General features: G+C 47.2%; 1 protein-coding gene and 2 long non-coding RNA genes across 4 annotated transcripts in view; 2 read left to right on the top strand and 1 right to left on the bottom strand.

Moving 5' to 3' along the window:
- Positions 1-947: 947 nt before the first annotated feature.
- On the top strand, positions 948-3,152 carry LOC136049675 (uncharacterized). Of its 2 annotated transcripts, none has more exons than XR_010622324.1 (3): positions 948-1,119; positions 1,613-2,503; positions 2,681-3,152. It is a non-coding gene; the product is annotated as an uncharacterized LOC136049675 (long non-coding RNA). The 2 variants fall into 2 exon arrangements; XR_010622323.1 differs by having other exon boundaries at positions 955-1,804; positions 2,343-2,503; positions 2,681-3,020.
- Positions 3,153-3,185: 33 nt separating this feature from the next.
- PAX7 (paired box 7) overlaps positions 3,186-25,432 on the bottom strand; it is an 87,258-nt gene continuing 65,011 nt past the window's right edge. Inside the window, exons 9-11 of the mRNA XM_065738115.1 lie at positions 12,933-12,998; positions 6,196-6,442; positions 3,186-3,306 (exon numbers count right to left, since the gene is read on the bottom strand). Of these exons, the coding sequence (XP_065594187.1) occupies positions 3,191-3,306; positions 6,196-6,442; positions 12,933-12,998 (429 nt within the window). The 3' untranslated portion in view covers positions 3,186-3,190. The remainder of the gene's footprint in view (positions 3,307-6,195; positions 6,443-12,932; positions 12,999-25,432) is intronic.
- On the top strand, positions 19,550-20,701 carry LOC136049501 (uncharacterized). Its single transcript, XR_010622310.1, has 2 exons — positions 19,550-20,406; positions 20,533-20,701. It is a non-coding gene; the product is annotated as an uncharacterized LOC136049501 (long non-coding RNA).

Below are 25,432 nucleotides of genomic sequence, written 5' to 3'. Positions count from 1 at the left end.
CAAAATGGCTATGAGTCAAACACAGAAGCAACATATCCGCAGTTACTAGGAATAAGGAATGTCCTATAGTGCTATGTAGATATTCCCCAGGTGGGTATATGGAGGTGTTAGGGACGACAGGTTAGAAGCGTTAAATACACAAAGTCTCTGAGCGACAGGAGCCAATCTGCTGAGTTGTTGGACACACTGAGGAAATGTCCATTTTGTGGTCTCAGGACGGTGCTGAGAGGTGAAGCAGGGGCGTGGGGAGGTCCAAAACCCATTGGTGGGTTGGCTGTCCCCCAAGGATCTCAGTCTGCAGGCATGGAAGAAATGTAGACCTGAGAGAACAGCTCCAAAAGCACGGTCCTTCACTTGGTGGCTTCTTGTGTGGTTGGGATCCGTGGGTGCCCAACAAAGTCACCATTGGGTGGATGTGTGCTCCATCCCTTGTGGGTCCGTGTGTTCCTCAAGGTCCCACCACCGGCTCTTGCTCTTCCATGCTCGGTTTTGTTTTGCCTCCCTCTGTTCTGTCCCACCCTACCCCCTGAGTTTGTCTCTTTTCAGCAGAACCGAGGTTGGCAACCCGTAAAACAAAAAGGAGACGTGAAAAAATAAAATAAAATAAAATAAAAAGACACTCGGACTCTCATACATGAATGTACCTCCAAAACAAAACCGAAGAAATAAACCAACAACAACAAAAAAGAATTCCCCCAAATCAAATCCGTCCCACCCCATACAGTCTGGAATGTATTCTGAAAGCACACGATAGGCAGAATTCCTACATTTCGCCCTCCCCATCCCCTCCCCCCCACCCCGCTTCTTTTTTTAAAATTATTTTTATTATTTTATTATTTTTTTTAATTTTTATTTTTTAACTAGCACGGCACTCACTGTGTTTTTAGTATTAAAAAAAAAGAGAGAAGAAAAAAAAAGGAATAATAATTAAAAAAAAAAAAAAAGAAGTCAACTTTCTATAAACATACAGCACATGACCAAATTTCCAACTAATGTACAAAGTGCGACCACGAGGGAAAGGTCAGAGAACAGCTATCGGCGCTAGCGCGGGGCGTTTCGTCTTCCCCTACAAACTCTATTTACAGCAGTGCCCGGGTGCTCACGGACTTTCTGGTGGAGGTGAATGGCAAACAGGTTTCTGTGGTGCTCCCCTCCTTTTGAGACTTGAACCGGTGGGGTTCTGCGCACCGCTCCTGGAGGATGGTGGGGAGGTTGGATTGATGCGCGGGGACGCACGGCTGGGAGACAGGAGGGCGTGGGGAGGAGGGAGCTGGTGGGATTTTGCTCGTGACAAACTGAAATGTTCCTTCTAGTTTTGCAGGCAGCGAGGAATGCATTTGGTCGGAAATTTCAGTGTGAGGCAGCGGGGATTGTTGGCCTCTTCTTAAATGCTGTTTGCGGCACGCAAGAAAACAGTAGGCTGTTTTAGCAAATGGATGCTTCTGGCGTTATGTGTCTGTCACAGACAACCTTTCTCTTGCCCTCGAACCCACTGTTTTGATATGGCAGCCACAGAAGGTGGCTTGGGAATGACGTTTAAGCCAGGGCTGGAGTTCAAAAGGGACTTCTCCCTTCGATCAGCTCAAGAGCAGCATCTTTTGTTGCTATCCAGGATCTCAGATTGGCACAATCAGGGTGGTGCTGGGGATGGTGTGACTGGCAGAATGGCCAAGCTGGTGTGTTAACACACTTCTAGGAATGTAGGCTCCGTCACCCATGTGCAGCAGAGATGATCAGTGCCACGTGTGGATCTGATAGGACGCTGAGCAATGTAAGAAGCAGAATTTGGCTTTGGTCCCAACAGGTACTTGCCCACATGGCTCAGGAGAAAACAGCTTGGAGGTTCATGATAAATGAGGCTGGGGCAAGGCAGGGGAGAGTTCCCCAGGAAAAATGTTGTTTCAGCTGCAAAAACAACGTCAAGTTATTAGGGAAGAACTGAAGATCGACAGCAGTAAGAGAAAAAGGGTGCAGCAGAAGTTCCTCTAACAACCTGGCCCTAGAAGCACGTGCTAGAGCAGAACTCATCCGACCGTGCAGCCCCATTTTCATTCAGGTGGCCCTTTCCTCGCAGCAGAACCTCATTCTGCACACTGAGCCTCTGAGACACCTTTGACTCTTCCTTCTCTCTGCTGTCTTTGCTCTCAGTGGCCAACTTCTCTCCCACGGAAGGATGGAAGGGCCATGACAGTCCTCACCCTTCTTGATTGCAAGGGCAAAAGCTCCAAAATAGTCGTCCGATTCTGATGTCCTTTCTCTGGCCAGAGTTTGCTAGCACACCTTCTACCACTATCTGATGCCCGTGTCCTTTTGGTGATAATCAGGTCTAACTTGGTCCCTAGGAGGAAACGTAAATGTTGCTCGTGCCTGTGCCCACAATCTCCAGTCCTCATGCAGCAATTCACATTTACACCTTCCAAAGGTCCCAGGCTGGACAGACATCCACCCTGCCCCTGCTTAGCAGCAATCTGGCCTGCTTTGGCCCTGCTTTGGGAAGCCACCAGTGAGAACAGAAGGGTAAAGGGGGGTGGGGGACATTTGTTGACTCTTCAATTTCCAGGTGAGCTTTTTGTTTGTCTTGGTGTGTTTATTTGTATTTCTTGCTTTCGTGTTGCAGTTCTGTTTTGTTTTGTTCTGTTTTGTTTTGTTTTGAAAACAAGTTCTTATATTTGGTCCATAGGTCTTCTGTGGTCCCGAATTACATCATCCTTAACAATCATCTTGGTTATTCCTTCCTATACAACATTCACCAAATTTACATCGATGGAAAGAAAAGGAAACAAAATGAAACTTTTTTTTCTTTTTTTTTTTTACAAAGGAAAAAAAAAAGATCGATTTGGCTTTGACTATGCCAACTACCTAGATCAATGGAAGGTCCTTAAGCACGGGCAGAACACTATGGCCAGGTAGAGGGAGGGCATGAACTTGGGGTTAATAAATGTACCCAATCTATTGTCTCTGGCCACAGAATTCAGGTCAATGAGGCCAGGCTTGCCTCTGAGCACTCTGGGAGGAGCTGGATACTTGGAGAGCCCTCCCCATCTTTCCCGTCTCCTTCACAAGTTGATGCGAGGTGGAATGGAGTTGGGAAGGAGTAGGGTCCGGGTAACAGGCAGATCCCTGGAAGGCTGGTAGTGTTTCTCCAGTGGTACCGAGTTGCTGGAGTGGGTTGTTGGCACAGTCGGAGTCTTCAGTAAGCTTGGCCTGTCTCTACTGGTAGGAGCCCCAGAACGGCCGAATGTTCTCCCAGTTTCATCCTGCGCTGTGTGGACAGGCTCACGTTCTTGGCCAAATAATCAACGGCAGCTGAAGGAGGAGGGGGAGTGGGAGGGGGGGAGGAAGGAGAGTGAGAAAACAGCATAACTTGAGGATTAGTATTTAGTGGAAACGAGGCATTTGGCATCAAAGGATGTGTGACTAACAGATCCTGCAGACTGATTCTTAGAAATTGACACTTAGATCAGGGGTTGTACTCCTAGGAAAGACTGCATCCTTCTAGAACAACCTGCCAGGGCTGTGGGTCCCTCAAATCTCCCCATGGTCCTACTAAGAGCTAAGATCCTACTTCTGCCATGGAAAGCAGAGTTTCCAGGGGAGCTGCCCAACGATGAGCCCGAGACAGCTCCAGCCTCACCCTGTGTCATCAGTGATGTCACTGCAAATAAAATTTCAGCAGGATCTCACCAGACCGGACAGGGCTTGAATATGACTCAGTCGCCATGTGCTGACTCATCCCTCTGTCCTAAAGGGAAAAACTTTCTCTCCATCTTGGTGAGAAATGCATCCCAACTCACTGTCCCTCCCCACAGTCTGGAGGGGACGAGGAGCGGGGCAGGATGGTGACATTGCTTATTAGCTGCGCTTCAGTCAAAGTCTCTCCCTTTCACTAGCTTTAATGTCTCAAATTAGATTAATAAGGAGCTGGCAGGAGATGTACAATCGGTGCCAATGAGTAAACAAATTTCAGCCATCAATGTCTTGTCAGATGCGTGCCCCAGAGGAGGTCCCTTCCAGACACAAATTCTTATTAGACTTGTCATATCTATTAGGATTCCTTTCACGCTTCTGCGTTCCATCACCAGCATCATTAACACAGCTCCGGCCTTTGGGAACTGCAAGGACCACATTAATCTGGCATCACTGCTCCTCACCGGCTGGGACAGCACTGGCTGGTGTGTGGGGAGCAGGAAGGGTACAACTTCTGCTGGTGGCATTTGATTGGACACTTGGAGGTGGCATGGAGGACTGGTGCTCCTCCTGGACTGGGAGGAATCCCAGTGGGGGCAGCTTGTCTTGAGCACTGGGCTCTGCAAAGTTGGATGATGGTGCCTCCAGCTTCATAGGCTTAGAGCCTGGGGAAGACCCTGCATTATGGCTCTTGTCCAAACCTTCTCAGCTTGGTCCCCTGATATTTCAGGTGATCACATTAAATAACAGCTCTGAGAAGCACATGTGCGTGTTTGGTGCCTGTGCTCTGGGTGAAGAGAATCACAGAATCATTAAGGTTGCAAAAGATCACCAAGATCACTAAGATCTGCTAAATATAAGAAGAAAGACGAGAAAAGGAATGTTGTTATATCAAGGTCAAAACCATGCAAGTCCTTGCTCAACACTACTAATCACCAACAAAATTGTTTCTTCACATAGAGGTCATCATAAATGGAGGTCATTATAAGGAAAGTTAACAGTGAAGCAGATTTATGCATCGCCTCTGCTTAGTTGGACATACAAATATCTACACATGCACACACACGTGGAGAGTTTGCTGCTTGATGTAGATCTCGCCTTGGACTGGCTACAGCTGGGGGTATATCTTGGCTAACTCTGCCAACCATGCAAGACTTGCTGCTGGCAGCCTGAACTCTTCTGACTACGAACAGGAAAACATTCCTGCTCCAAACCAGGCCCCATGGGCTCTAAACAGAGCTTCTAAACTGAATGGGTGTCCAACAGAAAAGAGGGTGAGAAATCAGGAAAGGCAATAAAACAGCACAGATAGGGCTGAGTGGGCAGCTCTTCAAGGAGAGGCCCAAGTGAAAATTCCTGCAACAAACCAAGACAAACCCTTCTTTCTCTTTCCCTCTCCTTTGCTGGTCACTCTTTCTTCAAAAACGTAGCTCGTCCTCCTTATTTTATTTTTTACACACATGGGTGTGACTAACGTCTTGCCTAAGGGAATCTTTATTGGAAATACATGGTATTGGAATTTGTTTAAGATTTTTATCAATAGCACGTGTGTCCAGCCTCACATCCAGAAGCGAGGGGAAGGTCAAGGGGTCACAGATCAAACTCCCGAAAAACAAAAAAAGGAGGGGTGGGGGGAAGCTGCTATTGATCCCGTCTGCCGCCACAGCCGGTTCTCATTTAGCTGGAGAAGTTAAAGACATTAAAGGGCTGTGACGGAGAGGGGAATAAAAAGCCACAGCCAAATGGAAGGAAAGGTCACTGAGGACAAGCTATGGGCAAGCAGGAGCGCTCCCGGAGGAAGAGGATGCACCTTTAACCCTCTGCAGATCACCCTCTCACAACACCACACTTATTATTAGTTTAACACCAGCAGGTGAGCCCTTTGGCAGGCTTTGTGGAGGAGAAACAGACCTTCCCTGGGTCACACTGCCTTCCAGGTCCAAGCTGTGGGTTCGGGATTGCAATTCCAGCCTCAGCTTGGCTACAGTAGGGTCGCAGCCTGGTTGGTTGGCAGAAATTGGTTTTATGGTTTTTGCAGGGGAAGCTGAGCACGGAACCAGCCCTTACTCTACGCAGGGCACATGAAGGAGCAGCATATGTAGTTCTGCAGCACTAAGGGGTGGCATTAAAATCCTTTTGGCTGAGTAGGTGAACATGTTGTTGGGCTTTTGGAGACGTAAAAACTGGAGGGAAGGGAGGAAAGGGTTGGAACTGGATGATCCTTCAGGCCATTCCATGATTCAGAGTTCTTGTTTGTTTTATTTTCCAGTAGAAATGTTTTACTTAGAATATTTTATTTGGGGCTTTTGAATTGGATTGCAAGGATGACGAAAGCAACCTCTATCTAGAACAACCTCCATCTATCAGGTGGTTAAGTCCCACTTTTCTCTCTAGGTGGACAGACTTCTTTCCAATTCCATCCCAATCCCTTCCATGACAATACCCATACATTCTTGGATCCCTCCCTCTCCTTTCCTGTTCCCTGTCCAGGAGGAACCCAGCACTTACTTTGTCCATACTGCCCATACTGGTAGCCAGCCACGGGGTCCACGCTGTAACTGGTGGTGCTGTAGGTTGGAGGACAGTAGGACTGCGAGGTTGGGAGGCTGTCCACAGACTTGATGGAGTCACTCCGCTGGCTGCAGCTGGCAGAGATGGAGTTGGTGGTGTCCAGGCCACCGTGAAGAGGAGAGATGGAGAAGTCAGCCTGTGGCTGCGGAGGAACCCCACTGGGGTTGCTCAGGATGCTCATCACCTGGGGAAACAAAGGAGGCAATGTGTCAACAGGGATAGGAAGGAGAGACAGTCTACACAGAGTGGTTCTCTATCAACGTAGGTTTGGCCGGGATGGAGAATGAAGGCTGCTTCCACCTGGTGAAAACAGACCTCACTTGGCTCCCCTGTGCATCAGGCTTTATTTCATAGAATCACTGAATCATCAAAGTTGGAAAAGACAGCAAAGATCACCGTGCCCAACTGTCATCTGATCATCCATGCCAACTAAACCACGTCCTTCATTCACATCCAACCCACCAGTTTCATGTATTTGTTGCCCTCTTTTAATGTTCTAACAAAAATATACAGCTATATAAAAAGAGGCTTTGTTATTTATATACTTTATGTTATACATGACCCAAGCCCATTCCTCTTCACCCGATGCAGCCCAAACAAGCCAAAATGTTGGACACCTGCAAAGTTTATTTGAAAGACCTTCCTAAGGGGTAATGGAGAGGTTCCTTCCTGGCACGCTCAGCTTTCAGTTGTCCACAGTGAACACCACAGAAGGGAATAAACCAGGGAAAGCACAAAGGGTGCACAAGTCAAGACCCACAGTTTCCTAAAGGGACTCTGTCAGCAGCTGCTGCCTTTGGAAGACTGCATGGGGGTGGTTAGTGGAGGTCCCCAACCTTTCTGGTTTTGATGCAGATTCTGCTTTAGGGACTGAAATGTCAAAGTTCTCTTCACCCTGAAATGTCCATGAGTTCAAAGATGACAGGTCATTGCAATACGGTGCTTAGTTTTAGAATGTAATTAAATTTGCACACAAGCTATCTTCCTGCTTTGAGACCTGAAGCAGATGAATTTACGCTGTTTTATTGGGTTGTTTTTTTTTCTCCACCAAAATGCCAGATTTGTTCCTGTGGGTGAGCACGGGGTAAGCCACTGCCTACAGGCCTCCATCCCGCTATACTGAATTAATGCAATTGCCTTCTGCAATCAGCAAAGTGACCCCTGGGTGCCTAGTTAAGGGTGTGAGGACTTTGCAGGACCAGCAGTGCCTCGCAGTTGATCTCTACATGCTGAATATGTGCTGGGGGAGGCGAGGGGACAGCCCGTCACCTCGGGGGGCCACGGCAGCGCTGGGATGCCGAGCGGGCTGAAAATCTCTGACTTTAGCATAACCTTATTGACATCAATTAAAGTGGCAAATTGGAAATATTTGGAGCCTGGCAAGTGGTAAAATGAGCCCTTTATTCCCCGCCAGCAGCCTGGTGAGCTATTGTGCGGAGCATCCATTCTCTGGAAGGACACAAGAGTTGTTGTATAGAGCGGCGTGTCCCCTTCCTCTTCGTCCCCGTCCCCTCCTCCCTCACCTTCCTGCTGGAATGAGGTTTAGGGGATGCACTGCCCTTTGCTTTCTAAAGCTTCTCCTCCCCCCGGAAGGGCCCCGGAGCCCCGCAAAGCCGCTTTGCCTTGATGGGATACCACCTCCCGACTCAGCCGGCATGAGCTCCTTCCCAGGATTTGTCTGGGGGGAGAATTTGGGAGCAGGGCTGGCTGGGCCCCTGTGGAGGGGGAGTTAAAAAGCCTGGAAAATCACTCTAACCCTGAGCACTGAGGCAGGGATGCAGGAGTGAGCTCTGGACGAGTAGCACAAAGCTCACTTACCCTGCCCTCCTTTGAGTTTTCCAGCCTACACCGAGCTTAGGTTTGCTGCTGGTCCACACAAGTTAAAAGCAACTGAGTTGTTTCATCCATCAGAGCCTAAATCCCCTCCAGCCCTCCAGGCACATCACCTCAATGAAGCCTTGAGATGAAGTTTTTTAGCCACAACCACGTACCTGTCCCATGACAGCAGAGGGATGAAGAAAGGAAGTTGCATTTAAATATGCAAGACAGAGTGGATTCATATGAGAGCAGAGCTGTGAGGGTGGATGCAACGCAAACCTCTCTGCCTCAAGGTTTATGCAATGGGGAAAACATGGGGGTGCTGTCCCAACGTCAGTTTTCCAGCTGCAAAGTTGTTTGTAACCTTCTACTAAAGCTGGGTCGTGAACTTTGATCTGGCTCAGCCACGAATCCTCCTCCTCTGCCCCTCAGTCCCTGCAGATATCCCTCTGAGCACCAGGGCTGGAGGTGTCACAGCTTGCCCCAAAGGGCATCCAGGATGCTCATGTCTACAGCAGCCACAAAACATTACTGCGTTTCGTCAGAGAACCGAATCAGTTGTTTAAAACAATAAACATCCTCCTTGAGTGCAGACGTGAATTCTGAGTTATTTTTGGCAAGCTCCAGATCAGGCAGCACCAAGCAGGGCTGATCTGTACAGCTACAGATTTGCTTCATGCACTGCAAACCTCTGCAGGTGCAGGAAGAAATCATGTGCTAGAAAACGATGTGCAACTGGAACTACTCAGAGATTGGAGGGTTTGCTAGTGCTCTCCCTCCTGGCCACCTCCCCAAAAAGTGTCAGCTGCTTTGTGTTACTCAGGAAAAATAAAAGGGTCTTAAAGCAAGTAGAAGTCATATTAACACTTCCGCTAAGGCCCTTTTAAAAAGAAAGGGGGATGTAAAGCTGCGTTGGAAAATGAAACCCAGATTCACACTCCTCACATTCGCAGCAGCTGAGAAGGGAGAAGACACTTGCACAAATCCCACTAAAGACAGTAATTGGCTTTAATCAGTCAGAATCAGGGCTGATTTCTAATCCTGGCTCTGCTACTGACTCACAAGGGTTCGTGCGAGTCGCTTAAGCTGGGACTCAGCTAACCTTAGCCGTGCAATGCTCAGTTTCTTCTCTATGCAAATCCTCCAGAATCCATCTACAGACAGAGTGACACTTCTGAAGGACAACTTCCTCTGTCCTGAGACCCTTTCTGTAAAAAGATGGTCAGAATTTCCCTCTGGAAATGCACAGTGAGACATAAGTATGCCAATATTTCATCAGGATGGCGAACAGCCCCCGAAGCACTGCTGACCATGGGAACATCTGCCTTTTTTTTGTCTTTTCTGAGCATGCTGTGAGCAGTTTAAGACTGGGCCCCACCAGGACCTTGTTTGCATCTGATCTACCCACCCCAGGACATGAAGGTGTTGGGAATGACAAGAGCAGTGCAGGGATTTCTGCTCCCTCTCTGCTGTGCAGCTCCCCAGCACAGATAACCCTCAGCCAGCACTATCCGACTTCTAATTTCAGCTGGATAAACTCATTTTCCAGGCAACTTTTGAACTTAGGAAGGTGTAGGGGCATCTGGAGAAATTCCCTCCTCAAGAATGCTACGTCCTTCTCTCCTTTTCCTCCTGACCTTGCTTTCTTATAATTTATTACTTCTTGGTGCATTATCATCACTAACTAAAAATCAATACCCACTTCACATCTGTAAGGTTTTATCTGGAGGGAAATCAGCTCCCTGTCCATCACTGTGACTGACAGCCTTCCCTTTCCCCTCCCTCTCACCGTCTGCCTCTCTCCCCTTCCCAATCTCCTTTACCACTGCTGCTGTCCCAAATCAGTCACAGGCGTTGCGTGGGCTTGCACTTTAGGCTATGTCAATAGTAGCCCTGGTACTAGGATCCTACAGCCTTGCTCCTACCCTTTCCAGAGGTCATTTGTCATAGGGGAAAAGTGGTAGGGGGTCTTGGTGTGTTGGAGAGCCCAAGGTTACTGCACAAAGACCCTCCTGGATGAAAGAGCCAGTCTCCTGCTGCTGCCGCCCTCCCCATCCTCATCTCCCCCTGTTCCCCAACCATCTCCCCCCGGGACGTTTCATCACTCTCTCCCATACTTTAAAAGAAGGGGAGTTAAAAAAATGTAATTAATTCCCTCCATTTCTGAGCTGGCCCTCAGGGCCTCTGGCCGTGGAAACTGTAGCAGGGGAAATGTGCACCCTTTATGATAAACGAAGGCGGCTTTGGGAAGGGAAGTGCAATTAGGGCCCTCAATCTGTGCAATCAGGCCTTCAGATTTTAGGGTTGGAGGTTGGGGGGTGGTTGTGTGTTCGGGGAGGGGGGGGGATGTGAGAGGGGCGAAAGGGGCAGACGAATGATAGGAAGAGATACTGCTCTGAGGGGGAAGGGCACGTGCACGTCCAGGAGGGGACAATGGGGAAGTTTGATGACAAATCCTTGCCCTGTAGACCTTGTTGGGACATGGGACAAACCAGAGCAGCCCGATGCTGACATCAGACCCTGAAATACCACAGACTGGATGCCCACCATACCCTAAGACAGCTTTGAGGACGCAGAGATGTTTTGAGGAGATCACATCCCAAAATCCCAAAATGATGGGGAGGCGAGAGCCTGCGAACATCATTTTCCAGAGTGAATCCCAGTGCTGTGTGTCTTTGTTTTTGGGCATCCGATCTGACAAAGCATAAAGCATCCAAAATTGGAGGCTGCCTTAGAAAAATGCTGCATTTAGAAACTGCTGAGTCTGACTAAGTTCTGAATAAAGGGAAGACGTAATCATCTGCAACTAGCTGAAGGGTGTTAACTCCAAAGAAGCTGTTGGATGGTCCCAAAGGAACACAGACTGAAAAGGGAAAAGAGGTAGAGTCTCATGGCAACGGGCATGGCACTTCTGAAGCAGTGGTACTGTTTTCCTAGGAATGGGTAGAAAACCTCAATTTTGGGAAAGGCTGGAAATGCAGTCACTTTGAATATTTAATATTAATCAGACAAAATTGTTACAAGCTTCTGCTGCAAATAATGTGTTTGAAGGTTCTATGGTGACAGTAGTCAGTGAGAAATGAATATCTGAGTATCTGAGTCATGTTGGGCAAGGTTATGGGCCTCTTGGCTTTTCAGCCTACACGTTCCCCTATGAGGTCTCCACCACTGGGTTTGCCTCCAACATTCACAGTTGATCCATCTCCTGCTTTGGGCAGGTGATGCTCTGTCCTCCAGTGCTGTTCCGAGCTACCTGGTGGGGACCCAGCTTTAACTTTTCCATCTTTCCCTGGCAGCTTTTTCAGTTAATTTTTTCCTTCTCTCTCGCAGAAGTCAACCTTTCCTCACACTGATGCCTTTTGATCTCTGTGGATTCATTCTCACTTCATGGGAAGAGGAAGAGTCGATTATTCGATACATACATTAAATGGGAACAAAACGAAGAGGTGACTGTAGGACTGCTGAGAACTGAAGAAAGAGTTGGGAGGAAATAAATAGCTCCCCAAAGATCTTCACTTGAAAGGAAGATAAATATATGCAAATATGCCCCTAGGTAGGCCTAAAATGACTCAGGTAGCAATCACTAACACTGCACTCACAAAGCCAAGTAATTAATTTTGAATATTTTCTAAACCACTAGACCCAGCTGAGCTGTACCTCAAAATGCCAAACCAATCCAGTAAGAGTTCCCTCCAAATGTGGTTTTACAGTCGAGCCAAGAAACTTCACACTTTTTACACCTAAAAAAAATACCTGAGCTGTTCAGTCTAATGGCAATTCCTAGGAAATTTTAGAGCCCGGGGATTGAACTTCATAGAATCATAGCATCATTAAGGTTGGGAAGACTACTCAGATCAACCATCAGCACATCACCCCCATACTGATGTCTTTTAAATGGAATTTGAGAAGTCAGGAGAGAAAGGTGGGCTCCAGTAAGGTAAATGGGAGTTCAGCCTTCAATTTAAATGGAGCATTAATTTTGCTGTAGGAGTTAATTGTTACTTAAAAGACATCTGATGTAAAGGGGTTCATCTAGCATGACATTTGTAATCCACCTATCAGTGCATCACCTGAGCCTCAGAGGAGGAATTCAGCTCTGAAGAGCACAGTGCAATATACGAGCTATAAACAGGAGCTAACAGAACCTTTAGATAATTCCCAGTCACCACTAATTCTGTCTTTGGTGTTTTTTTCATTGGAAACAGGCAGATAGGCTGCTGATTGAAGGAGTGCTGACTGGTGTTTCCTACAAGGTGAGTGAGGAGTAGTGCAAATGCTTGCTAACCAACGCTACCAGTGTATTTACATTGAACGGATGCAGATAAAAAGACCACACCCCTCAAAAAACGTTCACCACTAACAGCAAAGGATTGCTCCAGGACAATGAAGTTCCATTTTCATAACATCTTCCACTCCAGTGGAAAGTGTATGGGGACAAGTGAAACTTGGAGCTTTCCCAAGGCCACACCACTTGAGTCAGAAGCAGAGCCGGAACAGAAGACATTGTTCCTGGATCCTTTCTGCTAAGTATGGGACAGACCGTGCCGGATCCCTTCAAAGTGATCAGCAATGGTTGCCAGAGAACAGTAAAACCAGAAATATCATCAATGCCTTTCAGTGACTTAAACACCTGAAGGATGGATGTTTCAGCATAGTCTAGGACACAGCGGGTGAAATGGAGATGAGCGTCATGTCCTAAGACGACCCTGTTCACTTGACAGATGCGGATGGAGAGGGCTTGGGGAGATGCTGGTGGTGAGATGGAGCTGGGGATGCAATGGTGAGCTGCAGCAAAGCAGGCCAACGCAGGCTGCACAAGGGGAGGATTAGGAAAAAAGGCAATGGGAGGTTATTACCTGATTGTTCAAGGCTATGGTGAGGTTCCACCTGGAGCACTGCATCTTGTTTTGGGCACCCTGCTTCTGTAGAGATGTACAAATTATGGAGAAGGTCTACAGAAAAGTTTCTAAGCTATACAAAAGAATGGGAAGGTCTTAGCTCTAACGGTAAGAAAAATTTGCTTAAGGCTGGATGGTCTGGGTAAGAAAAATGAGCTCTTCTTGCAGTGGGAATACTGTAAGGAAACCAGAAGCACCACGGGGTTATACATCCAACAATGGCTATGAGGAATTTTGTAGCAGAATCCTAATTTGGAGGGAAGAGAGGAGGCACTGTTGAATGGGAATTACAGCTTGATCCAGAAACACAAACCACTGCTCCTGGTGCTTGGGAACCAAACTCTACTGTCACCTATGTGAAAGCTTCTGATAGTCTGGATAACCAGAGGGAACAAAGACACCTACTGTGCTGGTGTGAGCTGTTGGAGGCACAGGGAAACCCCAGTTCTATGGACATCAGTTTCATTAATGAGGAAAATCAAGACTCATCCCACCCATAATTGGGTGGGACTCAAGCCAGACATGCCTTACACCTGGCTGTTCAAGGGACTGATTTTTTGAGCACTGCTGAGCATCTCCCTCTGAAAACAGGCTTTGTGCTTTACTAACCACTGACATCTTCATTCACCCGATGTTACCAATGCAGACCCTATCCTGATGCTGTTTTACCCCAAAATATGCCAAGGCCAGGTGAATACACCAGAGACTAAAGCCTTCATGGGGGAAATTGCTTTGTTGGGATATGGAGCATTTCTGGGCAACTTTACAGAGGGCATTATTTGCAGGAAGATGAACCTTGCTTGTGGCAGTTTAGAACTCACAGAGTCATCGAAGATGAGAGAGCAGAAAGGCACAGCCATGGAAAATATGAATTCCTAAACATTTCCAATCTGTGAGAGGGACTCAGGTTAGGTTTGGCTTTGGAAAAGGGTTGGGCTGAGATCTCTCGTGTTTCTTAATCTGCACGTATTCATTCAGTTCTGGGTAGACTGAGATATGTTGATGGAAAGAATATATGCCAAGAACACACATCAAACATCGAAAAGCACTCGACAAAACTTCTGTCCTTTCTCCCTGAACACCCTTCAGCATCCCTGCACCGGCAGAGTCTAACAAAAGCAGCCCCAAATTCACAGAAAGGTCTCCTTCTCCCCCCTCTCCCCTCCCACCTCTCTCCCTCCTTTTTATATATTTATTTCCCCATTTCTAAGCCAGTCTGCGCTCGCTCACTATCACAACCCCCCGCGGACACTGGTAATGGAGTGCGGGTGCTGCCTTACTGCTTCGAAACAAGATTTCCTGAGATCCTTTGAGCTCGCTCCATGCCTCCCCCTCGCCTGCTTTTCTCTCTCTTTTTGGAGAGTGGAGGGGAGCCTCTATAAATGTGAAAGGAGCTGCACTACAAAGAATCCCCCGAGTGGCATATCCCAGCCTCAGGCGAAGCTGCTTGGTGCACTGATAGTCCTGCGTATCTGTTCTAGGACTCCTCTTTCTCTTCCCCTCCCTCTTTCTCTGATCAATCGAGGGCTGTAATCAGTTAAGGTCCAGCTTAACTGCAGTGTAAGATACACCAGTTAAGCAAAGCCAATGCCTCCAGGGTTCCCAACGTAAATACGGAGAGGTCATGGGGAGATGAAATAACCCTGATAAGTTCAGCAAGTGCAGTGCTAGCTAGGCTCGCACTGAACACTTAATAACTTGAGCTGGCAGAAGAATGGAAGAAAGGAAAAATCAGAATCATTTCCTATTCCCAGCTCCTCTTCTGCTTGTTTGTTTGCTCCCCCAGTTCTCCCCCAATTTCTCTTTTCTGCTCACTCCAATGAATGAATAATCCAAGACCCCAGTCCTGTTGAGGACTGCAAGAATGAATTCTCAAAGACAGCATCTGAATCCAAGGAAATGCCTTTTGCAGCCCTACACATCTGCTCTCCTCTTGCTCTTCTCGCTGCTGCTAGGGAGCAGTGTGGTATTTCTAAAGACAGGCAGCTCCTTGCTTTTGGCAAATGTGAGCCTCAAAACCCTTGTAGGATCTGAGCTCTGGGACAATGGAGTTAAGTCCACCAAGACCTGAGGTCCACTGGAAGCATTATTGCAAATAAATAGGAGGAAAAAACAAGAGAAGAAAGTGAGAATCTTGTTGAGAATAATGGCTTAAATAAAGGATTGCCCTTACCACTAAGGCATCCTACCTCAATAACCTCTACCCTGCTTGCTTCCATAGTAAATCTTCTTGCTCTACAATGTTCATTGTCAGGGATGGCCAAGGAAAAAATGGAGCCCTTCACATTCATTATTTATAATCACCTTTACATGAAGTTGATCACCTTCATAGTAAGTCCATACTGTGCTGGATCCAAACAACTTATGGTTTCCTAACAGCCTTTTAGGAGAGGTTGGGAATTTCTGAAGTGTCAAAGGGATTTTCCTGTCCTTCTGTTCCTGAGCTCATTGCAGAGAAACCCCTCCTAAATTCTACCTGGTCTTAATCCCTGAATGACTTGAACACAACACGAGGTTTGGATGCAAGAGCACCACATGGGCTGCTGTCTAATTGGACATCAGCCCACCAGGCATTGCAGATAGGGGAAAAAAAAAACCCATGTAGGATTTATTAAAAACGATGCAGATGCACAAAGAGCAGAACAAAATCTTTAACCAGAAGCGATAAGAAAGCCCTAAAGGATTTGAGTTGAGATAAATATCCCTCTTGGAGTCCTTCAGCTCTCTGAAAGCTTTTTGGGCCGGCATTTCCCTGTGGTGTGAGAGGTGCTTACTTAAGCAGGGGGTGGGATTACCTCTTCCCCCAGTGCTTTGGCATTTCTGCACTTAGAGCCTGCACAGAACTTGGATCAGTTTGCAATAAATGTACTATTAGCCAAAGCAAAGAGGTGAAATCTAAACAATAAAGGATGGAAATAAAACCAACTGTTGGGCTAACAAGTAGAATCACTGAGGTTGGAGAAGACCACCACAGTCACGTAACCCAGCCACCAACCCATCCCCACTATGTCCCTCAGTGCTGCATCTCTGCATTTCTTGAACACCTCCAGGGATGGAGACTCTCCCATCCCTAACACGATTAAATTGTGGTTATGTCTGACAGTACTACGAAATATTTTTTACCATTATGATATGGAGCCACTGGGAAGCACTTTCCAACAGCAGAACACCTATTCCTAAAGCCTTGCTTTTCTCCTTAATATCATTCACTACCTTGAACTCAGTGATTCTGAAGAAGGAAGAGATACACTGATGAAAGGTGGCTGTCTGCTGGCCAAACCATGTCTATGCCAAAGGGAAGAGTCAATACCTCATTAAAACTAAACCTCAACCAAAAGAGAATGGTCACACATTAACTAAAGGTGCACACAAAGCATGGCACGAACACAATGCATTTTGTATCTTAAACCCACAGCTCCTGATTGAGCTGGCTTTTACGAGAATATCTTGTTTGGAAGGACAAGAAAATGGCAAAATTGCTGAGTCGTGCCCATTGCTGCATGGCCAAGGTTGGGGGGATGGGGAGATCACACCTCGTACCGCTCCAGCCGAGTTTTTAAGGCATTTCCTGCATGCAGAAGTTTAAAAGCACACAAGGCACTGCTGATCCAGAGATAAATGGTGGAAAAGGGATTAGAGATACTTAGCGGAGGAGAGGGAAGACTCAGGAAGGGCTGATTATTTTAAAGATATGACTATTTAAAGATAATGATTGCATAAATTTAATTAATGCATTTTCATGCTGCAAATGGCCGTTTTGTAATTAATGTATCTGGCCTCGCTAAGCATGGGAGATCACATCTCCCCACCCCCCCTCCCCCCCTCCCTTCCCGATTCCCCCCTCCGCCTCACGTTTAATGAAAGACAGAAAGCAGATGACAGAAACAATTTGTCAGCCAGTACGGGTGTCAGATGCCTAATTGGTTGCGCTGAGTTAGTGGGAAGTAAAGGGGGAGAGGGCCAAGGCTAGGGGGCTCTTCTCTCTTTATCCAAGGCTTCGGGGTGGGTGCCTGGATGGGAGGTGATGGGGGGCGAGGGGGTGAAAGTGTTTCTCATTAATTGATGGAGATTAGGACGCAGATTGGCTGTGGCAGGGACTGGGCAGTGACAAGAAGGGGATGGGAGAGGCTGGTTAACAGCCATGCAAACAAGCTGCCATATCTCACTGCGCGTTAAGGCCGGCGGCGCTGACGGCAGCGGTGGTTTGGGTTGGTGTGTGTGAGTTAAAGCCTTGGAAAAACTGCATGCCCTGTGTCTTTCCACCCTCACCCCACTCTGGGATTGGCTTAATAAACACAAATCTGGAGTTGATGCATGTGTCAGATAGTGCCTGAGTTTTGTGGGCGCATTTGGGTAATAAAGATGCCACGTGACCTACTGTTTCCTGGTCATTATGTGGAGGGAAAACCTCCTTCTCCATGCAGAAAGGCCTGGCAGTGTGAATCCCCCTGAACTAGCCACCAGCACCAGCTGCCCAGAGAGGTGGTGGTGCCCCATCCCTGCAGACACCCAAGGTCAGGTTGGACGGGGCTCTGACTGCCTGGCCCAGCTGTAGGTGACCCTATTCATTTCAAGAGTGTTGTGCCAAATGGCCTTCAGGGTTCCTTCCAACTCAAATTATGGTTCTATGTTGAATAAGAGAGCCCCCATTGAGAGCTGAGCATTCTGACCCTGTCCCAGCAGGACACGGCATGGGTTAGCCAGAGTCATGCCTAGGAGGAAAGCAGAGATGTGCCTTATTTTTGCTCCATCCCTCTTTCTTCAAGGCTTTCTGGGACCTCTGTACCCTCCAATTTTGCTGCATTAGTCACAAGCACAAGGCAGAGCATTTTTCCACCTTAAAAATGGAAAAAACAAGCCCAGTAAAGGCTGATAACTCAGTACTGCAGCAAAGTTTTTGGGTGTGGAGGAATTTGATCCTCCCAAATCCCAAGATCTTCATTCCAGACATCCTTACCTCTATTCTTGTACGAGAAACAAGAGAGTTACAGCATGGAATAATCCTTAAGGTTGGGAAAGAACACTAAGATCACCAAGTCCAAGGAGCCTCAAAACATTAGTGCCATCAGATGCTGCTGGGTGTCTCTATAGGTCTAGCAGGTACAAGACAGTCTTACAAAGGTGGGAACAGCTTCCTGTTCCTGCAAATAAAGGTGATAAGTGGAGATGCATGGGGAGAAAGAGTTAAGAATAGAAAATGTTGAGTTCCCATGCTGGGCTCTGATCACATTCCAACACACTGCCCGCAGAGAAGTGCAAATGCAAACTTTCTGATTTCATAAAGATCAAAATAAAGTAAAACCTTGCAATTCATGACAAAAATATGTTTAAAATAAAATATCCAGTCAGAACAGTTTTGTCTCTTTGCTTATAAAAGCAAAAGAAACTCTCCAGAGAGTGCTGGATGAAATGGAACCGTTCTGCTCTTCCCAAGATGTCCCCATCTGTCCCCTCACCCCTGATGGCCTCAGTTCCCCATTCAGCTGTAAGGGTGAGCATCGTGCAGACATGGGATTTGGTGATGTCTGATTGCTATCTGTGTTGTAGTGATATGGAAGTTCTAGGCTCAAGGAACGCGTACCACTACACAATAGAAGAAATGAAATCCCAGTGCCCCAGAATTGCATATCTATGGTTATCTCTCACCAAGCCTGGCTCTCCTTCCACTCCAACTCCAAGAAGGCAATCAACAAGAGGGCTAAGGCTTCATATTCCTGAACCTATTCCTCTACAAAGAAAAAAGAGAGTAGGAGCCAGCCCTGCTCCAGCTCCCAAATGCTAAACAGCCCAAAATGCAGCAGGGAAAACGGAGGAATAGGAATTATTAATGCCTTCTGAAAATTTGCCTCACACAGGCACTGCAGAAATACTCAGTATTTACTGCTTCCCTATTCATAACACACACTCTCTCCCCCATACTGGAGTGCATCCATCATTTTCCTTCTGGTTTATAGGACATGAGGGGCAGTCACTGGGCGGTGGATCTCTGCTAGGGAGGAATATGCTCCAGCGTGTATTAAACAAATGCTAAATGATTACAAGCACCATATTGGCTGAGAAAAAAAGCAGGCTGTGGTGAGTTGTGCTTGTCACATCGCCGCTCCTGCTTGGCAAATAAGTCCTAATGCACAATTGGTATTTATTAGACGACATACAACAACTGTCTCATTAAATCAGGGCTCCAGTGTAGGCCGGAAGTCTTAATTTAAAGTGTCACCAGCTATTGAATTCAGATGGTTTAGGCAGGAGGAGAGGGAAGGGAAGGGAAGGGAAGGGAAGGGAAGGGAAGGGAAGGGAAGGGAAGGGAAGGGAAGGGAAGGGAAGGGAAGGGAAGGGAAGGGAAGGGAAGGGAAGGGAAGGGAAGGGAAGGGAAGGGAAGGGAAGGGAAGGGAAGGGAAGGGAAGGGAAGGGAAGGGAAGGGAAGGGAAGGGAAGGGAAGGGAAGGGAAGGGAAGGGAAGGGAAGGGAAGGGAAGGGAAGGGAAGGAAGGGAAGGGAAGGGAAGGGAAGGGAAGGGAAGGGAAGGGAAGGGAAGGGAAGGGAAGGGAAGGGAAATAATGGGGCTTAGAGGAGTAGGAAGTGGTAACTGGTCCTAACCCACCTTCTGAAATGGGTTGTGATTTCCATGCCGATCGCGGCTCTGGTTCAAAAAATATTTGTTCTGCATTTGCTTTCTCCCTCTGCTCCCCTCTACATACACTTTTTCAGACTCTCCCCCTCATAAACGGTTGAGCACCTTTCTCTGTGTTTTAAATGCAGCGTCGAAAGCAAAGGTTAATGCTGGAGATTGCATTCCAATTGAAAACGCGGCGACCGGTAAATTTGGTTTGTTTAGAGTGGAAATGCTTGAACTGCTGTGGATGGGTGGCGGGAGCGCGGGGGGAACGCGGGTGGGAGATGTGCCCCGGCTCCTCGCTGGACAAAATTAAATTTCAAAGTGTAATGAGTTGCGAAGGGCGCTGGATTAAAAAGCCTGGTCCCCGCACTGCCAAAACTGAAGCAGTGCGATGAAGGGAGAGAGAGAGAGAGAGGAAAAAAAATCCCACCAAACCCAAAACGTCAGGGAACAGAGCAAGTGAAAAATGTCAGGGCAAATTGCTCTTGACAGTGTTAATATCTGCACCTCATAGCAATAATTACATGTAAATAAATAGTGAAATAGCTCTCAGCTGGAGTCTGTACTCCGAGTGCAGATGCCACTAACAGCCAGCTGGGGACCTTTCACTCTTCCACTGTCGTTTTCCCCCCTTTCTTTCCACCCTCCCTCCCTCTTTAATCTCTGCCAGAGCTGTGAGTGTGATACTGCAGCCCCGCAGCCCCTCTCTTTGGGGCATTGCTGCCTCCTCGCATTGCCCTTCCCACCAGGGAGCTCTGCAAAGGAAGCATAGACTTCAGTGGATTCATGTCTGGTCATCTTGTGATTAAAGCTGAGAGGTGAGAATGGCCTGACTGGCTGCCTTCCCACCACTGTAGGCTCCTAAAATGTCAGGAGGGATGGAGCTATCTGTTTCAAGCTGTAGGATTACATTCTTATCACCAAGGTTGTCTCTATTTCAAAAGGACATGGGAGAACAGAAGGCTCAGCACCAGGATGCTAAAAGATGCTTCATTTCTAGAGGAGATCCATCTCCCACTGCCATAGGGAGCATCCAAAGTGATTTGTACGTCTGAGTGAGTCTGAGCTGATGCCCCTAACCCTTGTACAAATAAAGACTCAACTGCACAAGCACACATTATTTTGCATTTCTACAGACTCACGTCACTCTACACTTCTACACCACTCCTTCCTAGGGCACAGCTCAGTGTAGGGTATCATGTGAGACTGCTAAGACCTGAACAAGGGTAAAAAGCCACTCCATCATCAGCACTGAAGCCCACTGAAGACTGCTAGGCAGACAAGCTGTCCTCAGGGTTGTCTGTCCCAAGTGATTCCCTACTACGGCCAAAGGGATGTGGGTGTTTGAGTGGGGGAGACTCCATAAAATAAATGTGCAATTGCATAGAGAATCAAAGAGTCATTAAGGTTGGAAAAGACCTCTGAGATCATCCAGGCCAACTAACCACCTACCACCAATACTGCCCATTAAACCACGTCCAAAAATCCATAGACACACAATTACTACAAGTAATTGAAGTACTCTCACAGAGAAGACATCTGGGGCAAGAGCAAAGGGCTCTGACTACACCCTAAGTCACAGGCAATGTGGTTCCTACCTTACTTGTCTAAATTTAAGCAGAACAAAACCCTTGTGCCTCCGTTCTTGGTCTCAGAGATAACAACCATCCCTGTGGTACAGTGAGAAGAAACGCTTCCCAGGATGATGAGATGCTCAGATATTACGATGAAAGTCTTAGATAAAGCTAAGCTCATTATTTTAGCCCTGTTCTCTTCCACTTGGTCCATTTATCTCTTCGTGCCCTCAGTTTAGCTCCCAGTCCTACAAATCAGGATTAATTATAAGCCATAAAGCTCTGCTAACCAACCAGCAAGCCCATGCTGCTTACCCCTCATTGCTGGGGGAACTGAAATAACTTGTGGCTGGAGACAAACAAACCTGTAAGGCTGCTCACAAGGGCAGGAATGCTTTAACCCAACCTAGGATGTAGATAGAAAACCCAGGGATCACCACTCCTGTTGCCTGGTGATTTGGGAGGTGCCCCAAATGCACACCTATGAACATCTCTCCCATCTAAACAGCATCACTCCGAAGCTGAGCTGCCATACCAAAGGAAATCAATACAAATAACCTGCTACTGATGGGATGGAGAGGTTCCTACTGAACCACCGCCTTGTATAAGGGAGAAAAGCTTTGAGGCCTTTCCTTTCGGCTAATGAAATTCACAACAACACCCCACACTGCACTGAGCAACAAACACAGCTCCATTATTTGGAAAACAAATATGTTCTTTAGAGCTTCCTGGTTGTCAAACACCTTTTTGTTTAGCTCAACAACTAATCCACTTATCAGAGGATAAAGCTGCCAGTGAATCAACAGTATGATAAAAGCATGCACAAAATTAGCAAAAATTTGCCTATGGCTCCTGCACATTTAACAAACACCAGCTAAGAGAAAAATGATTCCTATTTTTTTTTTAATAACTGAGATCCCCAGGAGAGATTCTGTCAGATAGCAGCTTTTATTTTGCTTGCAGTTTTTTTTTCCCTCTCTCTCTCTTCGTATATAACCCAAGTACTGAGGCTGGGAGATGCTGGGAGCTGATATCAGATCCACGGTGAAATTGGCAGTATTTGAATAAGCAAGTGATGCGGCAAGGAAAAAAATTAACAAGGTTTTATATTTATATATATAGGTATAGTAAAAAAAAAGTAGTGCTCAGGCATTGGCTGCATCTTTAAGACCTCAGCTTTGCTGGATGTTTTCCTCCTCATCGGGTTGTAACGCTCATAGGATGCTGGATTTGCCCTTCCCTGCTCTTCAGCATGCATTGCACACGTGGATGTGTGCAGAGATGTTCTTGTGAGACTCCCAGCATTTCTGGACACAGTTATAAAGCAGTGTGTGAAAGAGGGAATGAGAGAAAGAGGAGATGAGAACTCTTTCAGGCTGGACTGTTCCAACGAAATGGAATGACAGGTTCCAATTAAGAGCAATGCATCTCTCCATAGTTCGTGGCATCAGCAAGGAGTGATTCAGCTTTTCCAAGGTCTGACTAATTTTCTGATGATTCCTGCCTCTCTATCACACAGAGAATATAAGACGACTTTGCTCCCAGTGGAAGTGGGTGAGATAAGAGAAATGAACTTGGGCAGTATTCTCTTGTTGCTGCCTTTACATGATGACAGCCTGAACAGGACAATCATACAATGGTTTGAGTTGGAAGGGACCCTTAAAGGACATCTATTCCAACCCCCCTGCAATGAGCAGGGACACCCACAGCTCCAGCAGGTTCGCAGAGCCCCATCCAGCCTGACTTTGGCTGCCTACAAGGACAGGGCTTCCACCACCTCTCTGGGCCAATGCCTCACTTAATATAAAAACTTCCTCCTTATCCAGTCTAAATCTCCCCTCTTTTAGTTAGAAACCATCTCTGCTTGTCCGATCACAACAGACCCCGCTGAAGAGTCTGTCCCCATCCTTGGTGACTTAGACTAGATGACCTTTAAGGGTCCCTCCCAACTCAAAAGATTCTACCATTCCATGATTCATTCCAATATTTTTTTCCTCCCGCCAACTCTACCTAGGCTTGAATGGGACCACAGCACATGACCACAGGATCATTTAGGGGAGCTGGGAATTAATCAAGAGGCACCCACCTGTCAGGCTGGTATCTGGAACTAAACGGAAACACTTGCTAGTACTTGACCTCTCGCCCTCCAGACAAGCCTGCTGCTCTTGAGTGGTTTGAGAAACCTTCTTGCAGCTCTGAGACCCCAGGTGAAATAAAGCAAGGGGAGAGCTGCAGGAGCTGGATAATGAGCCATGGGGAAAGCAGAAAGAGCCGGTAGGGGGACCAGCAACCTTCTGGCACTGGTGGGAGAATTCAGGTGAGGAGCTGGTGCAAAGATTTGGATGCAGTGAGAAAAAAAACAACAGAGCACACCATGGTTTGCCAACAAGATAAGAGGAAGAGCTGCCTGAGCCTCCTTGCCATGAATGATGAGTAGTAAGGGATGCTGGAGCTATTTTTAGTGAACTCCTATGCGTCCCTTGGATGGGTTTTGGCTATATCATACATACACATTGGTGCACACTCTGGTGCTCCATCTGCCTTTCTTGTGCTTAGTGGAGGCCAAAACTCCATGCCAATGAGTGAAACCCAAAGCTCCATCTGCTCAATAGCAGAAGACAGCCCTGCATTCCTGCCAAAGGATCTTCAAATATCATATCTCATTTTTTAAAAGAAAATTTTGGTCTTTAACATGCATGGCCAGATATTAAACTGATCAGTCACACCATCCAGGTGACGTGAACACAAAGATGTCGCTTCTAGTTTGATCTTCAACTTTAGGACTTTGGGCTTCAGCTTTAGAACTTCTGGGTTATCTGTATGAGAAGAGAAAGGACAAATGCTCCAAGACAAACAGCTTTCACCAGCTGCCCCAGTAACAAAGAGAGAAAGAGCATAGAACAAGATGCATTGGGACACCTTACACACTGGGACATCTTGCACACTGGGACAGAATCCAGGAAGATGCCCCCTGGATCAACGCAGCACAGGAAGAGTTTTACACTTCAAAGCCAACTGGATGTAATATAGACCCCAAAATGTCTGCATGAGAGATGGCACTCTACAGATGGGTATGACTACAGGGCCAGAGCAGGGCATGGTGCTGCAATGAGCAGCACACACAGCCCAGAGCCCCATCAGAGTCATCAGTGTCGGACAGAGCTGCTGAATCCTGCTTTTAGGGTCGGGGAGACCCCATGTGGCTCCTAATTCGGGGCTGGATTTGTGCTCAGCTGCGCACTCTAATCGCTAATTAAAGGTTTGCCATCATCCTCCAGCAGCTGTCAGTGTCCTACAGGTCGATCCCCAAGCAACACTCTGCTGAGCCAGAGCTGTCGATTGGAAAGTTCATTGTATGGGCAGTGTCCAGCCCCCTCCCTGGGTATTTATTTCCTATTTATTCCCTTTATTTCCAATGCTCTGCACTACCTCTTCTCTTTTCTTGCACTCTGAGACATTTCTTGCTTTCTTCCCTTGCTCATTCTTTTTTTTTTCCCTTCTTCTATTTCTTTTTTCTTTCTTTTTTTTTTTTTTTTTAACGAAAAAATGTTATTTTGTGCCTCCTGAGCCTTGCCGGCTGGGCTCAGCTTCTGTATCAGCTGGAGGAGCTTATGAGCCTCGTCTCCTCGGATTTAGACTGAAATTTTGATTTTCTGCCGTGCTCAGATAATGTGGAAATCCTGTTCCCCGATATTTACTGTTTATCAGCGCAGCGCAGTTCTGGGGGGGAAGGGAAACTCCCCCTCCGTGTCCCCCCTCGTCCACTCCACCCCCCGTCCTGCATGCTAATGGGGTCTCACTTTGGAGCAAACCTACAACAAAAGCCTAATTACAACGAGTGGAGGGGAAGAGGGGGGAGCCCCATCATTGGAGCCTACTGCAGCATGGGGTGCTGCACCATACTCCCCATCTTGGTGAACACTGTCGGTTTTATCACCTCAGGAAGACCTCAAAGTTGAGGATGGGAAAGTGAACATCTGTTTCTCCAAGCTCCACATCTGGATCCAGCATTCCCTCAGCATCCATCTCTCTCCGAGGAGCTCCACGTCCCTTTCGCATCCCATGCTCATCCCTTTCTTGGAGATTAGTGCTGCTGAGCCCTGGCAAACACAATCCTATGAGGAACCTGGAGGGAAAGCAGGGGACACTTCCCTGCCTGATGTGAACCAAAATAAAGCAGTAATAAGAAAATCTAGGGCTCAGCAGCAGGGGAACATCCCTAAGTGGCTGGCAGGGCATAATGCCTCGCTATTAATGAGGCCTGCCACCG

Source organism: Cyrtonyx montezumae, unplaced genomic scaffold (genome assembly GCF_038088225.1).
Source record: "Cyrtonyx montezumae isolate F1298 unplaced genomic scaffold, pur_monq_1.0 scaffold_21, whole genome shotgun sequence".
NCBI classification, from domain to species: Eukaryota; Metazoa; Chordata; class Aves; order Galliformes; family Odontophoridae; genus Cyrtonyx; species Cyrtonyx montezumae.
Note: the sequence above shows the minus strand (reverse complement) of the source record. Positions and strands in the feature narration are given on the sequence as shown.